The sequence below is a fragment of the Neltuma alba genome, unplaced genomic scaffold (genome assembly GCF_004799145.2).
Source record: "Neltuma alba isolate B1F8T4 unplaced genomic scaffold, ASM479914v2 tig00010452_pilon, whole genome shotgun sequence".
NCBI classification, from domain to species: domain Eukaryota; kingdom Viridiplantae; phylum Streptophyta; class Magnoliopsida; order Fabales; family Fabaceae; genus Neltuma; species Neltuma alba.
The window spans coordinates 14,915-33,127 of NW_021635344.1; the positions used below are offsets into that span (position 1 = coordinate 14,915).

Consider the following 18,213-nt stretch of genomic DNA (forward strand, 5'->3'; position numbering starts at 1 on the left):
CCTGAGTCATCCGTGCCTATCAAAATTAATATAAAAAGGCTAATTAGTATGAAATGATATTTATATTGTGATATTATATTAATATTTAATTCATTACTTACCGCTATCTCCTTAACCTCATCTGACACACGCCCGTCTCAAGGTCTATACAAAATCGGCCACATCTCGCCATAAGTGGGCGTGTATCCCCGCTCCTGCTGCGTCTTTTCCCTCTGTAAATGAAATGAAAAAAATAATTAGTTACAAATTAAATACAAATACATATTTAACAAATTTATTTCAAGTACTCACAATCTCGTCATAGGTGATCGCAAAGCTCCTGGATCCAGCCCTATGACGTATCATCTGATGCCTGACGCTTCTAGCATTTCTCGCGGAAAGAGCCTGAAGCAAAATGAAAAGAAAAATTAAATTAAATTAGTCAAATTGGACAAAAAATAAATAAATTATAATTAATATAATATTATCATACCATCTGGTCAGCCGACATCCTAAAATAGACGTAACCGGACCAGTCTTGCTCCAGGACTCCACCAGGTACATCTGGCAGTATCTCTTGCAGGAGCCTCGTCCCGTCACCTTTCTTCTCCCTCTACAGGTCGGCTCTCCTATTCTTCCATGCCACCCCAAGCCTCTTGATTGTGTCGGCCCTCAACTCCTCCCCTAATATAAATTTACTCTATGATTAAAACAATAAATTAAGTAAATAACAAATTATAAACAAACAATTAAGCAATTTCAATAAAAATATATATATTTATTTAACTAATTTTAAAATATTATAAATAAAATATAAATTATATCAATAACAAATCATAATTAAACAATTAAGTAATTTAAATGAAAATATATTTTTACTCAACTAATTTAAAATTATTATAAGTAATAAATTAATGAAATCAATAACAAATTATTTTCAAACAATAAAGTAATTTAAATAAAAATATATATATTCATTTAACTACTTTAAAAATATTATAAATAACAAATAAATTAAATAAATAAAAAATTACAATCAAACAATTAAATAATTTGAAAACAAAATATATAATCATTTATTTAAATTAAAAAATTATAAATAATAATTTTATATTACATTCCTTATTTCCCAACATTGCTGCTTCTTCTCTGAGGTGATCTTCTTCCAGTCCTGCACGTAGATGGGGAATAGCGTCCACTGCTGACTAAGGAGACGCACGTACTTGTTGTACAATTGGCCACCTTTCTTTGTCGGTTGGCCCAACTCATTGAGCAGCACAACCACCCGTCCACTCATCATCATAGCAGCTCTTTGACTGTCAGCCTCCTATAGGACCTGTTCCCCTTAGAGTCTGCAAAATTTAATTAAGAAATAAATTATATATCAATAAATTAAAACAATTTTTATATAAATTAAATAGTTGTCAAATTTTAAAAAGTTAAATAAATACTTACCCTCAAATTCCACCTTAAAACCGGTCTGACGTCTGGGAGCAGAACGCTGCTCAGCATGGGGATTCTTATTCCCCTGAACCTGCTCCTACTCCTCCTCCTCCTTAGCAGCATCAGCATCAGCATGGGGTTGTTAATCCCCAGTAAAATGAGCCTCCTTAATTTGCTCGATATCGTCCTACTCCATAAAGCTGAGGAGATCCTCCTCGTTGAGATCGTAGTCATGAATACTGGGAAATGGCTCACTAGCATCATGACCACCATCACAACGATCCTCACTAGGTCCTGCCCTCTTAGGATCAACTGGCACCTTCCCTGGCTGACGACTCATCCTAATAACAACAAATAGTAATTATTTATAAATAAAATGAAAAGAGAAATTATTTATAAACAAAAATATAATAAATTAAATAAAAAAATAAGAATAGAAATTATTTATAAATAAATTACTATTTCTACCTGAAAATAGGGATCTGCAACTAAATCCGAACTCGGATATGTTTTGTGGAGAGAATTCGGCAAAGCTTCGCTTCACGAACGAATGAAACAGTGAAAATGACCATAGGGGGTATATATAGGCAGCGAATTTCTAGAGGTTTTACCCAAACCACTAGAAATTTCTATCGTTTGTCGTTAAAACCGCTAGAAATGTCTAACGATTGGCCGCCGCATTTAGGGCACCTCGAAAAATATACAAATTTTCTAGCGGTTTCTGAGTCTGGCGACAGCCACTAGAAACTGCTAACGGTTATTAAAACCACCTTAGGAAAATTAAATATTTTCTAGCGGTTTTCGATAATTGGACGACTCTTTGCATTCTCTAGCCGTTTGGTCACCCAAACCGCTAGAAAATAAACACTAGAATTTTTGTGCCAGGTTCGCGCCAAAAGCCAGGAAGAGTTCTAGCTGTGATTTTCTAGCGGTTGGGATATAACTGCTAGAAAATTGCAGGCCCTACAGTCTTTATGGTCAAAGCGATGCTAATTTCTAGCGGTTTATCGTAAAACCGCTAGAAATACGTAAATTTGTAGCAGTTTGTTTGAATCGCTAAAAATGTTCCATTGCTAACTTGCTATTTTCTTGTAGTGGTTGCACTAACAAGAAAGGTGAAATTGTTCATGATGAAGTTAGAAGGGTTGCAGAGTATTATGTAAGTATTATATATTCCATTAAGTAGTTTTTTATTTAAATGATTCTATTTTATAAGAAATAATTTTATTATTCTTTTTGTGCTAGCAATCAATCATACAAGAATCACCAGATGAAGCCTAACATATTGGACGTGATGATTTGCTTAGTAGAGCATTAAATGTCCCTGAAGTTCCTGGTCGTGTTCCAGTGTTGGTTTTGGAGAAACATTGACATCTTATTTTGGACCTCAAAAGCGCTACAATAGAAATAAGATTTCACAATTAAAAGAGGAAATGAATTCTTTCAAGTAGCAAATGCAGGAACAATTTTTTGAACAGACTCATGTATTACAACAAAAAAAATATGGAATTAATGGACCAGTTGCATAGCTACATGCAATATGGGGTGGGACTAAGTATTTGCACGTGATAGCTCAAGTGTAAAGGACAGTTGTACTTCAGTTCCTAAAATCCTTATTCCTCGGGTAAATTTTCTCAAGTTTTTTCTCAACTTAATTTTTAATTTCTTTATAATTTCTTCTTTATTGACTTTTTTTTGTAGGGAAACTCAAACTACAAGTTGTATTTAGATCAATTTTTTAAGCTTGCAGTTGCTGTAGGTGTTGTCTACAACAATAGTAATGAAATTTTACACAATTCACCATTGCCTCAGGACACACTTCATGTAAAGATTGATGTTTGCACCAATGAAGATGCTCAATTATCATTTCCTACTCCAGATGAGCAAACAATGGTGAAAGATGCTGTGGGTGCTTATGTTGCATGGTGTATAGGTCTCATTGAGCCATTTCAAAAGGTAATAAATTTACTTGTTTTATAAAAAAAATTTCATGTATCTTATTAAAAATATTTGATTTAGTTTGATGATTTTTATAGGTTACACAACAAAGGAGAAAACAAATTCAATGGTTGACAACAACTCTAAGGGTTCAACAAGTATGTCAAAAAAGAAAGGCTTAACAAGCCGAATAGGTCAAAAACAAATTACCTCATATCGTAATCAATTAGCATTGATTGCACTAATTTTTTTGGGAAGGAAATGGTATTCAAGTGGAGTTTGATTGGCACATCTACAGCACAAGTGATATATTTGATAATATTGATTGGCCTATACTAAATGACATTATCGTATATGGGTTGGTGCTACGACTATTAACATATGGATTAAGTATTTCATCATTCTTATTATTTATCATTTAATGTTATTAGTTTTAATCTAATTTTGTTTTTACATGAAGGCACTTGTACCATGACGTATTGATGGACATTGAGAGATCAATACAAATCTCATTTATCAATCCCTATATGATAGGCCAACATACTGGAAGAAAGGATATTGATTTTCAATCTAACATGGTTAAAGAGTATTTCTTAGCAAAAGCAACCCGTAATATGTTGTTTCTAGCACCGTTCAATGCAGGATGAGTCATTGGTTGTACTCTTATGAGTTATGATGATATTTGTTAATCATTTTGCTACTTTTAATTTAATTATACAATTTTTAAAAAATGTTAGGCAATACTGGATATTAATTGTGATCAATCCAGTGGCACCTTTAGGTCCCCTTATTTACTATTTGGATCTTTTAGAGCATGGTGAACCAAGAGACCATCCTAATATGATGTGGTTGTTCAATAGGTAAATGTCTGCCCATGCTTGTGTATATGTGTATTGTATGACTGAATAATCAATTTAATCTCAACTTCATTTTATTAGTGCATTGATTGGCTATTGAAGTTCTACTAGATTGAGTTATTCTAAAGCTGCTGATACCTCAAAAAGCTACGTGTGGAAGAAAATTAAGGTATTTATTCCAATTCTTAAGTTTTGAAAATAAATTATTTACATTCATAAATTGATTTAACTATTTGATGATATTGTTACAGTACCCTTTCCAACCCAATAATAATGATTATTGTTATTATATTATGAGATTCATGAAGGATATTATTACTTATGATCAAATTTTTATTCTTGACAATGTAAGTAGTTTTATTTTCACTTTATATTGTTTATTAACTTTAATTATTGTTAAATACTTAATTTTTAGTGACTTGAATTGGCTATATAAATTATTGAGCAGTATTATGAAGATCCATGTTGCACAAACTACATTGACAACCAAGTAAATGAAGTCATTGAAGAGGGGTGTAGATATGTGTTCGAACACTTCTTTATATAAAGTGGGTAGCTGCTTCTTTTTTATAATTTGGCTTTAGTTGTGGAGTTAGACTTAGATTTATTTTTTTTGCAACTGTTGTCAATATATATAGTGGTAATATAAGTTTGTTTAATTTAATTAGCTATGTTGGTCGGAGAATTTTATTGTATGTAATTTGATCTCTAAATTTTTTTGGCAGCGAGAACCCCTCTTTATTTGATATAACTACTTGAGCCGGATGAGAGGAAACTTTCACGTTCGATTTTGAAAGGGGAAGATCCTTTCAGAAATTTCTATGTCTGTAAGTACTGTAAATGTGGTTTTGAAAACGCATTCACTAATTAATTTTTTTTAATGAAAAATTCTTCTGTAGTGCTTTTATGAGAAAATGCTACAAGAGAGTTACACACTTCCTGTAGCCCTTTCTCAGGAAAGCACTACAAGAGGTTGGGACATCCTGCAGCGCTTTCCTAGGAAAGCGCTGCAGGAGTTGGGCCCTCCTATAGCGCTTTCTTGAGAAAGCACTATAGGAAGTGACATTCCTGTAGCGCTTTCCTGAGAAAACACTACATGAGCTCCCTCCCCTGTAGCGTTTTCAAAGCGCTATAGCTTCTACCAATAATCTTCCGCAACGGATGTTTATGTAGCATTTCGAAAATGCTACAAAAAAAAAATAAGCGCTGTAGTTAGCATTTTTTGTAGTAGTGATGTCACTTGTTATCTTTTTTTAATAAATTTTCACTTATTATCTCTCATGTACTATCTTTTATAAATAAGGGGATAATTGAAAAAAAAAATATGTATATATCTTAAACATTTATTACCTTTAACTAAACCTAATTAACATTTCAAACCCCAGCCAAACACTATAAATGTATACTCAAATCCAGATCTCGCTATGCTTTTATTGGCTGAAATGTTGTAAATGAAAAGTAAACTCTATGGAGGTTGTGTGGAAGAACCCTTCGGCTCAACTTGATCTTGAGGAAATAATTTAATTACTCCCTCTCTTCCTTATTATAAGAGACAATTGTGAATTATGTCACATTTCTTTTTATAAAAATCACTTAGAGATTGTCTCAAATTTTATTTATTGATTTTCTATTTTATTCTCATTTAATGACTCATATTGCTCATATCATTGCATTTAATTCCCACACATTCTCTTTCTTTGACAAATTATCTCTCTTCCATATAAATGAGGGTAATTTTGGCAAAAACGCCACACTTTTTACATATTTATTTTCTTCAACTAATTTTAACTAATATTTTGAAAAATGTAATTTGGGTAATTGCCTCTCATTAAAAAGGAATGGAAGGAGCAGTTTGGAGACCAAGTTTATGCATCTTGTCATTGTCCTAGAGTTGAAGTGAAGACTAGGAAATGCGAGAATCGAGCCAGAAAAAGAAAGAATTGAGTCCTCCTTTAGGTCAGCCTGTTAGCGTTTTCAGAATAGCCGTCAATTTTAACTCTAGACGGGACTTGAAAATAATCATGTAAATTTCGTAATTAAGAATTGGTTAGTTAAATTGATTTTTCCTGGTCATCAACATTATCTTTTTCCTCTCTATTTCTTACAAGGGATCGAGTCTTGCGAGTTTTTTTTTTTTGGGGCAACCAAGTCTAGTAATTGCAAATTACATGTTTGAGGGTGGACTTCATATAGGGCATTGGCTTAAGTTTTCATTAAATTTTGCAACTATGAACCTGTTAATTAAACGACGTTTTCAATGATTCATATGCATCATGCTCCTCAGTGGGGCCTCATCGTTTATTTTTAGATTGCAATAAGTTACATGCACTAAAAGAGAATTATACTATCACAAAAAAATTGAAAATTATAAATTAGGAATATAATTTTGTGCATTAGCCACAAAAGAGAATTTTCTGAAATTTTGGGCATACTTTTCCATTCTGCCCTTTCTTGACTAAAACTTTTGAAAATGACAATCCAGTGCCTATCCAAGTTTCAACTCAAAAGTTATTTCATCTCTGTTTCTATTATACCTTCTGAACCTCTGACAGTTTTAAATCCCTCATTTGCTAGGCTAAATTTTATAGGATATGATTCTAACCCCGAAATTTTATCGAAGTCTCTTTCTTAATCTTGCTTTAGTCGTAAGAAACTTTCACTTTGCAATTTAATCTCTCAGAATTCTTTTATCCTTCCAGAAAAATCTGAGATTTATGCTAAAAAAAGTTGGATAGCCTTCCTATCTTATGTTAGTTCTTGTACCTCTAAACCTAAAATTTAAGATGTAACAAATGTCTGGTAGATCAACTTATAGAGCTTTGGATGTATAACCTGAATATGAACATGCGGATCCGACCGGTATGCACTTCCTAGTTTATCTTTAGGGAAAATGACAGCAAAATATCATGTAAATTTCAAAAAGACAAATAAGACACCTAAATAAGCAAAATGACAAATAGGGCATTGGGTACCAATTTGGAATTTAGATTTTTGACCTAATGACCAAATTACCCTGTCTGAAAGTGAGAGAAAGCAAAGAGGAAGACGCTGATGAAACATGGGAAGAAGGAAAGAAGAATGTTGGAAATGCTATTATCTTACTCCTCCGTATCACTATTCTGTAGAAATTGTTGATTTGGTGGGTTTTGGTTGTGGGAAAGAGGATTTGTAGTAAGAGAGGGAGTGAACCTGTGGGAAAGAAGTTGATGGCGGGATTTGGATTATTCATTTTTGTGGTTGCTTCATGGTGAAATAGGAACAGGATTATTGCATTTGAGTGTTTATATTCAGTATTAGGTGAATGATGAAGCAGAAATCAGAAAACAGTGGCAAGCAATTACGTAATATAACTGCTGTCATATGCCTGCTGGTTTTTGGTAAATCCCATTACGTGAATGGTAGATTTTATTATACATGTAGTTAATTATGAAAGTTAATAGTTCAATGTTTATTATGACGTACTTCAGGTACACGTTCACTGAATGATTTATTTATGCTTACAAGTTGCCTTTCTGGTGAAAACAGGTTTACAAAACCCATTGAAAAAGTGGTTACTTTTACTATAAAAGTTGTAAATCACATTATGTGTTTTGTAAAATTCAGCATGAAATTTTATTGATGATGAAAAGTAAGTTACTCATCCCCCAAAAATATGTTGCAAAACCTATTAACAAAGCGGTCACTTTTACTACAAAAGTTGTAAATCCCATTATATGTTTTGTAAAATTCAACGTGAAATTTTATTGGTTTTTAGAAACAAGTTGCTCATCCCCTGAAAACTGATTGCAAAAGCCATTTAAGAAGTGGGCATTTTCACTATAAAAGTTGTAAATCTCACTGTGTGTTTTATAAAATTCAGCTTAAAATTTTATTGATTTTTATAAACAAGTTGCTCATTCCATGAAAAGATGTTACAAAACTCATTTAAGAAGTGGTAATTTTCACTACAAAAGTTGTAAATATCACTATATGTTTTGTAAAATTCAGCATGGAATTTTATTGGTTTTTAGAAACAAGTTGCCAATCCCTTGAAAACATGTTGCAAAACCCATTGAAGAAGTGATTATTTTCACTACGAAAGTTGTAAATCTCACTATGTGTTTTGTCAAATTTAGCGTGAAATTTTATTAGTTTTTAGAAACAAGTTACCCATCCCCTGAAAACAAGTTGCAAAACCTATTGAATAAGTGGTCATTTTTACTACGGAAGTTGTAAATCACACTATATGTTTTAGCGTGGAATTTTATTAGTTTTTACAAACAAGTTGTTTATCTCCTGAAAATAGGTTGCAAAACCCATTAACAAAGTGGTCACTTTCACTACGAAAGTTGTAAATCACAATATGTGTTTTGTAAAATTCAGAACAAATGGTTTAATAATACTAGAAAACCAGACAGTTTCACATTCTCTGAAAATGGTTTTATGCGAAGAACAGAGACAGAACCAAAAAGAGGAATGCTAGGCAATAACATTTTAAGCTATGGGAACCCATCGAAAATGCTCTATGAAGAATAATATTTAAGCTTCCTACTTGTTTATCACAGTTGATGTTACTTCAGCGACCTCTTCGACGGCAACAATCTCAAGGAGTACGAGTTCTTTCAGACAGGGCAATGTATTAGCTTTTATAATTAACTACATGTATATAAAATCTATCATTCACGTAATGAGATTTACCAAAAATCAGCAGGCATGTGACAGCAGTTATATTGCATAATTGCTTGCCACTTTTTTCTAATTTCTGCTTCATCATTCACCAAATACTGAATATAAACCCTCAAATGTAATAATCTTGTTCCTATTTCACCATGAAGCAGCCATAAAAATGAATAATCCAAATCCCGCTATCAACTTCTTTCCCACGGTTTCACTTCCTCTCTTACTACACATCCTCTTTCCCACAACCAAAACCCACCAAATCAACAATGTCTACAGAATGGTGATGCGGAGGAGTAAGATAATAGCATTTCCAACATTCTTCTTTCCTTCTTCTCGTGTTTCATCAGCGTCTTCCTCTTTACTTTCTCTCACTTTTAGACAGGGCAATTTGGTAATTAAGCCAAAAATCTAAATTTCAAATTAGTACCCAGTGTCCTATTTGTCATTTTGCTTATTCAGGTGTCTTATTTATCTTTTTGAAATTCATATGATATTTTGTTATCATTTTTTCTTATCTTTATCGTCCCAACACCAAAAAAGAAATAGGGAGCCAAAGCTGCAAGATTCAGGTGCTCTGACAATATTGGCAGGTTTTAGGTACTAATACTAACACAACAATTATTCTATATACAGAATGCTATATATTATGTGTCATATATTATTAGTTAAATTTAGAAAAAAAGATTCAATCCCGAATTGCAAGTTAAAAGCACAGTCGATGTCCACAAGGGACAATGCTGTCAAAGATAGATATTTTCTTTGTAAAGTAGCAGATAGATTGGGTTAATTATTTGTCAGGTGAAAAGTCACTTTATGGATCTGGACACACCACCATGCACGGATGGCCCTTGGAAATGTATACTCAATTCCAATTCTTGCTATGCTTTTATTAGCTGGAATGTGACCAAATAAAGGAGGTTGCGTGGAAGAACACTTCGGGGGTGTTTGGCAAAATCAAAACCTAGGTTTCAGAAGCACTTTTCCGCAAAACGAGATAACCTCCTCCACATATTTACTTCGTAATCCATAAAAGCACTTCTGAAACCATGGTTTGGTTTCTATCCAAACACCCCATTCGTCTCAACTTGACCTTGAGGATATAATTTAATTAATTTGGAGACCAATTTCACGCGTCTTGTCAATGTCTCAGGGTTGAAGTGAAGGATAGGAAATGAGGGAATCGCCGGGTCCTCCTTTTCGTTTTCAGAATAGCTGTCAATTTTAACAGTGGATGTGACTTGAAAAAATCATGTAAATTTCGTAATTAAGAAATGGTTATAAATAGATTTTTCCTGGTCATCAGCATTGTTTTTCCCACCTCTATTTCTTACAAGGGATCAAGTCTTGCGATGTTTTTTTGGGCAACCAAGTCTGGTATAATTGCAAATTACTCTTCCGATCTTTAATATAAGATCTAATTGTTGAGTTAATTTTAATTCTCAATATAAAATTTATTTCTCATATTTATTAATTTTTTCTGAATTACCCCTATGAAGACTCCCTCAATCATAATCAAGTAGAAGAGGGAGGAAGGTTATTAATAAAAATGATTATAGTATTTTAGGAAAACATGTCATATTTCTTATAATTAACTAATTTACCTAACTTTCTTAATCTAATCAAATTAATTAAATAGGTCTTATATTAAAGATCGGAAGAGTACGTACGTGTTTAAGGAAGGACTTCATATTGCAAGGACATTGGCTTAAGGTTTCATTAAATTTTGTAACTATGAACCTGCTAATAAATTAAACGATGTTTTCAGTGATTCACATGCATCATGCTGCTATGTGCGGCCTCATTTTCCTTCTTTTGTTATATTTCTTTACTTTAACTTATGAAAAAATACCATGACATCGCATCCCATTTGCAATGACTTTTAAGCTTCTTCCAAGTGGAATGAGCATAAATGAACAATACTATGACATAATTTCGGTTTCTTACAAAATGAGAAAACGCAACATCATTACCCAAAAAGCTTAAATTTCCCGTAAAGCTGAAGCACCCCTTTCTTTAACAAAAAATTGAGAGTTATACATCAGGAAAATAATTTTGTACATTAACCACAAAAGTACAATAACCGTAATCAATTTTTACTCGAGTACAAAAGTGACACACTTGGTGAAACATTACCGCGAGAAGTTGAAGCAGTGAATCCAGAGGAATTTGTGTTGGAACTAAAGCTTATATTCTGGTTTTGACTTGCATATGAAGCACTGGAGCTGGATAGGATTGAAAATGACATTGGGAATTCATGATAAGTTAGTATGGGCTAGCTTGAAGGAAGACTAGGAAATGGAGTTTCAAAGTTAAGCACATGAATTGCTTGCCTTATTGAAGGTCTATGGTTATGATCAGGATGAGCACACCACAGCCCAACGATCATCAGGCGTTCCACTTGATTGTGGTCAAAATCTCCTTGTAGCCTTGGATCAACTGCTTCAAGAATTCTCCCGCTTCCATAGAGATCCCACGCCCAATTCACTATGTTTATTTCATCTTCTGGAACCCTATGGTTGAGAGGTTTTCTTCCACAAACTAACTCTAGAGCAACAACTCCAAGACTATATAAATCAGATTCTTTACTGGCCCTTCCAGTAGTGATACATTCAGGAGCCATGTAACCCATAGTTCCTGCTAAAGCTGTAGTTTGTGCTCCTTTTGCATGGTCTACAAGTCGTGCCAATCCGAAATCTCCAAGTTTTGCATTGAAGTTGGAGTCTAGCGTGATGTTGCTCGATTTTATGTCCCTATGAACCACACATTGTTCCCATTCTTCATGCAGGTATAATAAGGCAGAGGGGAAGCCTTGAGCAATTTTAAATCTAATTGACCATGTGAGAAACCTTTTGTCATCAAAGAGATGAGAAGCTAAACTTCCATTTGGCATGTACTCGTAAACTAGCAACATCTCTTTCCTTTCATGACAACAACCGATTAGTTGCACCAAGTTTCGATGCCTTAGTTGACTAGTAGTTCTTACTTCTGAAGCAAACTCCTTCTTCCCCTGTTTAGAATCCTTTGAAATTCTCTTTATGGCAACATAGGAGTTTGAATCTTTGAGAAAACCTCTATAGACCCCTCCAAATCCTCCCTGACCAAGCTTTTGCTCATCTTTGAAATTATCTACGGCACTTGCCAATTCGGCATAAGAGTACTTTTTGGGCCCTGTTCCTGCTTCAAAATCATCGTGACTGATGTCGTCATTAGACTCACCATCTTCTATTTTCTTTTTGTACTTCCACAAGAAAAACAATACAACCAGACAAACTAAAACAAACCCTCCAACCCCTAATCCTATAGCAAGTGCTGTGGCATTTCTACCTGTACTGGGAGCAATACGTGGGAAGTCCTCTGAGTAGAAACTCCATGTATCGACCTTATGTACTACAACTGATGTTCCTGTGGCTGCTGAGAAACCGAAACTAACCCATTCAGGCAAGTAATTTCCCAGGTCAACTATTTGATGAAGATGTTGCCACACAGTGTTGTTAAAATGATCAAAACCAGTGAAGGAGACACTTAAATTACGTGTACTTACATTGTAGCTGATGAAAGCCTGATTTGATCTGCCTCCTGTGATATTAGCCAGCCATCGAGTTTCCCGGTGGCTTTGTCCCACAAGGGCATCGGTCCTTGATATGTGGCTCGACCTTGACTATTGTCTGAGGATAGCTCCTTTTGGTTTCTTACTAAGTAGAGGTGTGACTCTGCAATGTAAGCTGATAATTCCCACGATATCATGCTATAATCATTGGGCTGGAAACTGGTGAAGCTGAAGTTCATGGAAAAGGCATGGGATATCAGGAGGAAGAAAGTTGATATTCGCAACATCCGATCTGATTTGGCTAGGAAGTATGCTGTGTCTGAGCTTTCAAGGAGAGGCATTTATATATACAGTCGAAGAAGAAGCTTGCGAGTCCTCTTTTTTGGCAAAAATTAATCAGCTAGTGGTAATAATTTTAATTATCTTATTTTTAATAAAGTCTCTGTAATTCCCCCCCCCCATATTACCAAGTCATTGTATCCCTGATTATTATGCATTTATGATGTTATACTAGTGGTTCGGAATTGGTTTTTTTGTTCAAAAGTTACGAATGTGTTTGGATCTTCTAACTTAAGTCCTTAACGAAATAAATGTAGAATTTGTATTTGGGAAAAGGGGAAAAAACAAAGAAATTAGTGCACCCTTTTATAAGATATGACTTCATCTTTTCGAATAACTTCAGTCTTTTATGTTATTTTCCTTTTTAAATAGTATACTATTTACGTTCACTTTATGAATGGAAAAAAAATTCACGAAATATGATTGGATGTAATTTGAAATGGATAATAAATTTTGGGTTTCATCAATGACCATAAAAAATAGCCAGAAAATGATCAATGAAAATGGATACTAATTGTGAGGGGGAGGAGTTGATTTGACTGAGTCAATATGAAAAAATCAACGCCCATTTGTGTTGAATGTCGACTTTCTCCATGAAGATAAAAGCTTGCATTAACTGTGTTTGGAATCAGCACATTGTCCCGTCTCTGATCATATAATTGAATTTTCAACCCCCACATAATGCATTTGTTGACCCGATTTTGTGGATTTGAAGGCATGGCAGAGAAGCTGACTATATTCCCACCGAGATATTGAAAATAAAATCTTTTTTTGAATCAGTTGAAATAGTGATTGGAATAAACCTAATCATGATTCAAATACTATGATTTAATTAAAATGTACAAAAATATTTATATATAACCAGTAAAATTTTAAAACACAAAGTTGAGATTGGAGATTTATATCTTCGAGAATCAATCCGGGTTCACGCTAGGAAAGGTCCACAATAGAAATGATTTATTTATTAAAGAGGTTGAGGAAAAGTATCAAAACAAAGAAAAAGGCTCGCACATGGTTTTAATTGATTTGGAAGAAAACATATGAAAGTGTATAAGAGATGGTCTTTGAAAAGTCCTAAAAAAGAAAAGTCTGCATGTTGCAAATATCAAAGTCATACAATATACATATGAAGGGGTAACAACTAGTATAAGAATACTGGAACGTGAGGTAAAGAACTTTTCTATAAAAATTAACCTACATTATTTCATACACGAAAACAAATCCCCCACTGGCCAAACAAAGAAAATCTCCTGTAACACAAATTAAACGTTATTCTCAGTATGAATTAATAATATTTCTTATTGTATTGATTCGAAAGTATTTTTTTATTATACATAAACTAGTACCTAAGTATGCTTACTGTTATAGGCTAGAAGGTCAGATAACTAAATACCATAAAAAGGAAATCTGACTTGAGATATAGCCTTCCAGGTAAGAAAATTGTTAGTAAAGAGAAACTTCCTTAGCTATTTTCCTTCCTTGATTTGTGCTGACGTGGATGATTGTGAGGATCCAGTGTATGGCCTATTACTTGGTGAAGGCCTAGCTTGATTGGTTGCAGAAGAACTAGCATAAGCAGATGAAAAGTTTGAAGAACCAATATCAGAAAAAGTTGGAGCAGCATACATTGGTTTGGGCATTGTTGGTGGAAGAGTGGGCAATGGAGCTTCAAAGTTAAGCACATGAAGTGCTTGTCTGATTGCAGGCCTCGTAGTGTAATCTGGGTGAGCACACCAAAGCCCAAGAATCATTAACCTTTCAACTTCTTGCTCATCAAAATCTCCATTATCAAGCCTTTTGTCAACTGCTTCAAGAATCTCCCCTCTGCCATAGAGTTCCCACACCCATTCCACCATCATGACTTGTTCATCACTAGCATTAGGGTCAATTGGTTTTCGCCCACATGCTATTTCTAAAGCAACAACTCCAAAACTGTACATGTCAGATTCTCTTGTGGCCTTGCCCCTCGCCAAACATTCAGGAGCCATGTATCCTTTTGTTCCTGCTGCAATTGTTGATGTTAACCCTTTGCCATGTTCTACGAGTCTTGCTAATCCAAAATCTCCAAGCTTAGAGTTGAAATTTGAGTCCAACATAATATTGCTTGATTTTATGTCTCTGTGGACTACGCATTGCTCCCACTCTTCATGCAAGTAGAGCACTGCTGAGGCTAAACCTTGAGCAATATTGTATCGAGTTGGCCATGTCAAGAGGTCTTTGCTTTTAAATAAATGATAATCTAAGCTTCCATTTGGCATGAACTCATAGATGAGTAGAAGATCATTTTTCTGGTGGCACCAACCCATCAATTGTACCAAATTCTTGTGCCTTAATTGACTGATGATCTTTACTTCAGAGGCATACTCCTTTACCCCTTGTCTAGATTCTTTGGACACCTTCTTAATTGCAACAAAAGTATTTAAGCCTCTCATGAATCCTTTGTAGACACCACCAAAACCTCCTTCTCCAAGTTTGTGTTCCTCTGCAAAGTTGTTTGTGGCTCGCGCAAGTTCATTATAGGAAAACTTCTTTGGTCCAACACTTTCAAAGTCTCTGTCCAAAGAAACATCCAAGCGATCATCTTTTCTTGCCCTGCAATTTAACTTCCATATGAGGAACCAAGCTATGCATAACCCACCAACCCCTACAACCGATCCAATGCTCAATCCAATGACCAAACCCTTATTATTGCTTTTACTCTTTTGCACCACTCCTCCCCACACTTTATTAAGACTTGAATTGAAGGCCCATGAGCATAGCGTATGTAACTCAAACTGAAGTCCTGTGGCTGATGAGAACCCAAACTGAACTTGTTCTGGTAGGTAGTCTCTCAAATCAATCTGATGGGAATAATTTTGTCTGATTTTGATGTTATTCTTATATCCTGTGAACATGACACTTAACTGCAATGAGCTAGAATTGTAGGTAATCTCAGCATCATACTTTCTACCGTCATTCATAGTGTACCATTGTGTTGTGTAAGGAGACCACATTTGTTTTACATTGATTCCCACATGATCATAAGGTGGATCTCTTGCATTAAGCATGGTGTCAAACTCGACTGCTACAAATGGATGTGCATCAGCATAAGTTGGATCTCCCATTTCTCTACGACCCACAAGACCAATACCAGTGCCATCTGGGGGCACTGGAAATGGAAAATTCGGGTGTGCCAAGAAGAATGTGATGCCATCTCCATGCCCATCACGAGTTTCATTTAGTACATTGATGATGAAGCTGAAACGGGTAATGAAGTTTACAAGTGTTCTTGTCTCTTTGTCCCCAAGTTGCAGCAGGTTCTTGTATGTTACTCTCCCTGCACTGTCTTTCTTGTATCTGAGTTAAAAATCAGATTGTTAGATTCGTAACAAATTTATACATGTATAGGAATTTTCTTATCATATATCTTCAACTTCAGTTAAATTTTAAAGATATGAGATAACACCAAATTAAATTATATGACTAAGCGTGTGGCTGCGGAAGAACATCAAAAACTTCGAGTAAACGCACGGACCGTAAGTGGTGGTCTCTAGCAAGTCTTCGCATCGCATGCATTATCTTTCGATTAATTTTTGTGGCTTAGATTGTAATAGAGATTTATTTTGTCCGCCGCAATTTATGTTTTTTTGAGCGCCAAAAAAGGTTAGCTCTTTCCAAGTGATTTATTTTATCCGCAAGACTTGGAAATTATCCAGATAGATTTGATCTAACTACTATTGATTTATCTCCGTTTCTTGACAACTACAAAAAAAAAAAATATACATACTTGATATACAAGATTGACTTTACAATAAACAGAGAAATCATAATTACGCAGAGCTTGTAAGGCCAACAGTTAACATTTGAATACCTCAAATTAGTGAAATCCAATGGAAGGAACAAGATCATCAGCTAAATTTTTTACCCAAACACACACACGCACTGATAGAAATGCCTTTTGCCTGCCTATGGTGCCTGTTAAACTGTTTTTAAAGAATTTAGTTCCAGTAAAATAGAAGAATTTTCAAGTCAGGTTGGTGCTTTTTAATAGTATAGGTTGTGTAAATTTTATACCCACTCCAAACTTTTTCAATAGTCTTATTTCCAGTTCCCTACAATAATTTTGTCCAAGACTGAAATAGGAGAATCTTTACTGGTTTTGTGCAAGTTTCATACAGTAGCTTTACTTTCCGTTCGAGACAACAATTTAGTCCAAGTTTGAAATGACTTTTAAATGGAAACATATATAGAGCATTTATAAAGTGACTCATAAATAAGGACTCTGGGTGTATATCATAAGACAAAAGTGAGAAAAATGTTTTTAAGAAATTCAAAGCATGCAACTATAATATACGTTTTGGACAGAAGAGCTTCTATGTGTGTGTGTGTGTGTGGACACACAAAATATCATTTAGATGAGACCATCGATCAGAATGTAATAAAAGAAACTAGAAGCACCAATATTGTCTCCTGATGTACAAATTACCTGGTGAGGTTGAGCATCCCATTTTCCTGGAAAGCATCTCCTTGAAGGTTCAAGCTCTGATGATCCACATCAAGAAATTTCTCATAGTTGAAGCTTATTGAGGTGACACGAGCAGGGATTATGAGAAACAAGAAAATTTTTGTTATGAACGAGCAAGGAAACAGATGACTATTCCTCCTCTGGGTAGATATCGCCATATGGCTGATCACATGGAAGTGAGACTTATTTATGTTTGGAGGTAGTTTAGGAAATAATGACTTGGATTATATAAAGAGACAGTGGGTTTTGTTTCGTAAAGGCGTATAATTGTATAGATGTTATTGAATTATGGAGAAAATTCTTCATTTGATCCCTATGATTTACGTTAATTGATACTTTGATCTCTATAATTTTTTAATTTTCAAACCACCCTATGACCCTGGTCTCTCTCACATTATATACGTTACATCTGTTTACGCTTATTTTAACAATGGATTTACCATGGGCCACGCAAGCAAATTCTTCTAGAAATTTGTTGATATAGCAATCAGTCACCTAATTTGGTTGACGCTAGGCATTTACTAGCCGTGTGAGGTGGGGCAAATCATTCACACTTAAAAGAAGAAAAAAAACACGCAAAGCCCATTCTTTTATTGTGATTAAAACAACCGGTGATACACGATGCCTTCACAATTTCAATTTTTAGAATTTTATTCCCCCCCCCCAAAAAAAAAGCATGCAAAGTCTCTTCCTTTATTGTAATTAGCTGGGTTTTGTATTAACTTCTTGTAATTAATTCTTTGATGGAATTTTTTTCCTTTTCAGAAAAGGGGAAAAAAAAAAAAAAACAAAGCATGCAAAGTCATTTGGGATTGTTGACTCCTTGATGGCTTCTTAGCCAAGGAGTCTATCTTGACTCTTGAGTCTTTTCCAGAGGAAGGTCTTTTCTTCCTTTATCCTGAAGAAAGAGGTTCATGGACTGCTTTGTCAAGAGTAGTACAGAGTAG

General features: G+C 34.5%; 2 protein-coding genes across 2 annotated transcripts; both read right to left on the minus strand.

The window, feature by feature from the left end:
• Positions 1 to 11,148: 11,148 nt before the first annotated feature.
• Positions 11,149 to 12,764, minus strand: LOC114756656 (L-type lectin-domain containing receptor kinase IX.1-like). Its single transcript, XM_028945612.1, has 2 exons — positions 12,418 to 12,764; positions 11,149 to 12,301 (listed from the first exon to the last, which is right to left on the minus strand). Exons 1-2 carry the CDS (start codon positions 12,762 to 12,764, stop codon positions 11,149 to 11,151), a joined length of 1,500 nt encoding a protein of 499 aa, XP_028801445.1.
• A 1,070-nt stretch (positions 12,765 to 13,834) lies between these two features.
• Positions 13,835 to 17,348, minus strand: LOC114756694 (L-type lectin-domain containing receptor kinase IX.1-like). Its single transcript, XM_028945635.1, has 2 exons — positions 17,228 to 17,348; positions 13,835 to 16,098 (listed from the first exon to the last, which is right to left on the minus strand). The coding sequence occupies exons 1-2, from the start codon at positions 17,242 to 17,244 to the stop codon at positions 14,229 to 14,231; spliced, it is 1,887 nt and encodes a 628-aa protein (XP_028801468.1). The 5' UTR covers positions 17,245 to 17,348; the 3' UTR covers positions 13,835 to 14,228.
• Between the last annotated feature and the right edge of the window lie 865 nt (positions 17,349 to 18,213).

What these genes read in the sequence shown, in the direction of transcription:
- LOC114756656 (XM_028945612.1), bottom strand. Translation starts at nt 12,764, where the DNA reads ATGCCTCTCCTTGAAAGCTCAGACACAGCATACTTCCTAGCCAAATCA. An exon ending in AGGCTTTCATCAGCTACAAT is followed by an intron (nt 12,302 to 12,417) that starts GTAAGTACACGT and finishes TGAATGGGTTAG; the next exon opens with TTTCGGTTTCTCAGCAGCCA.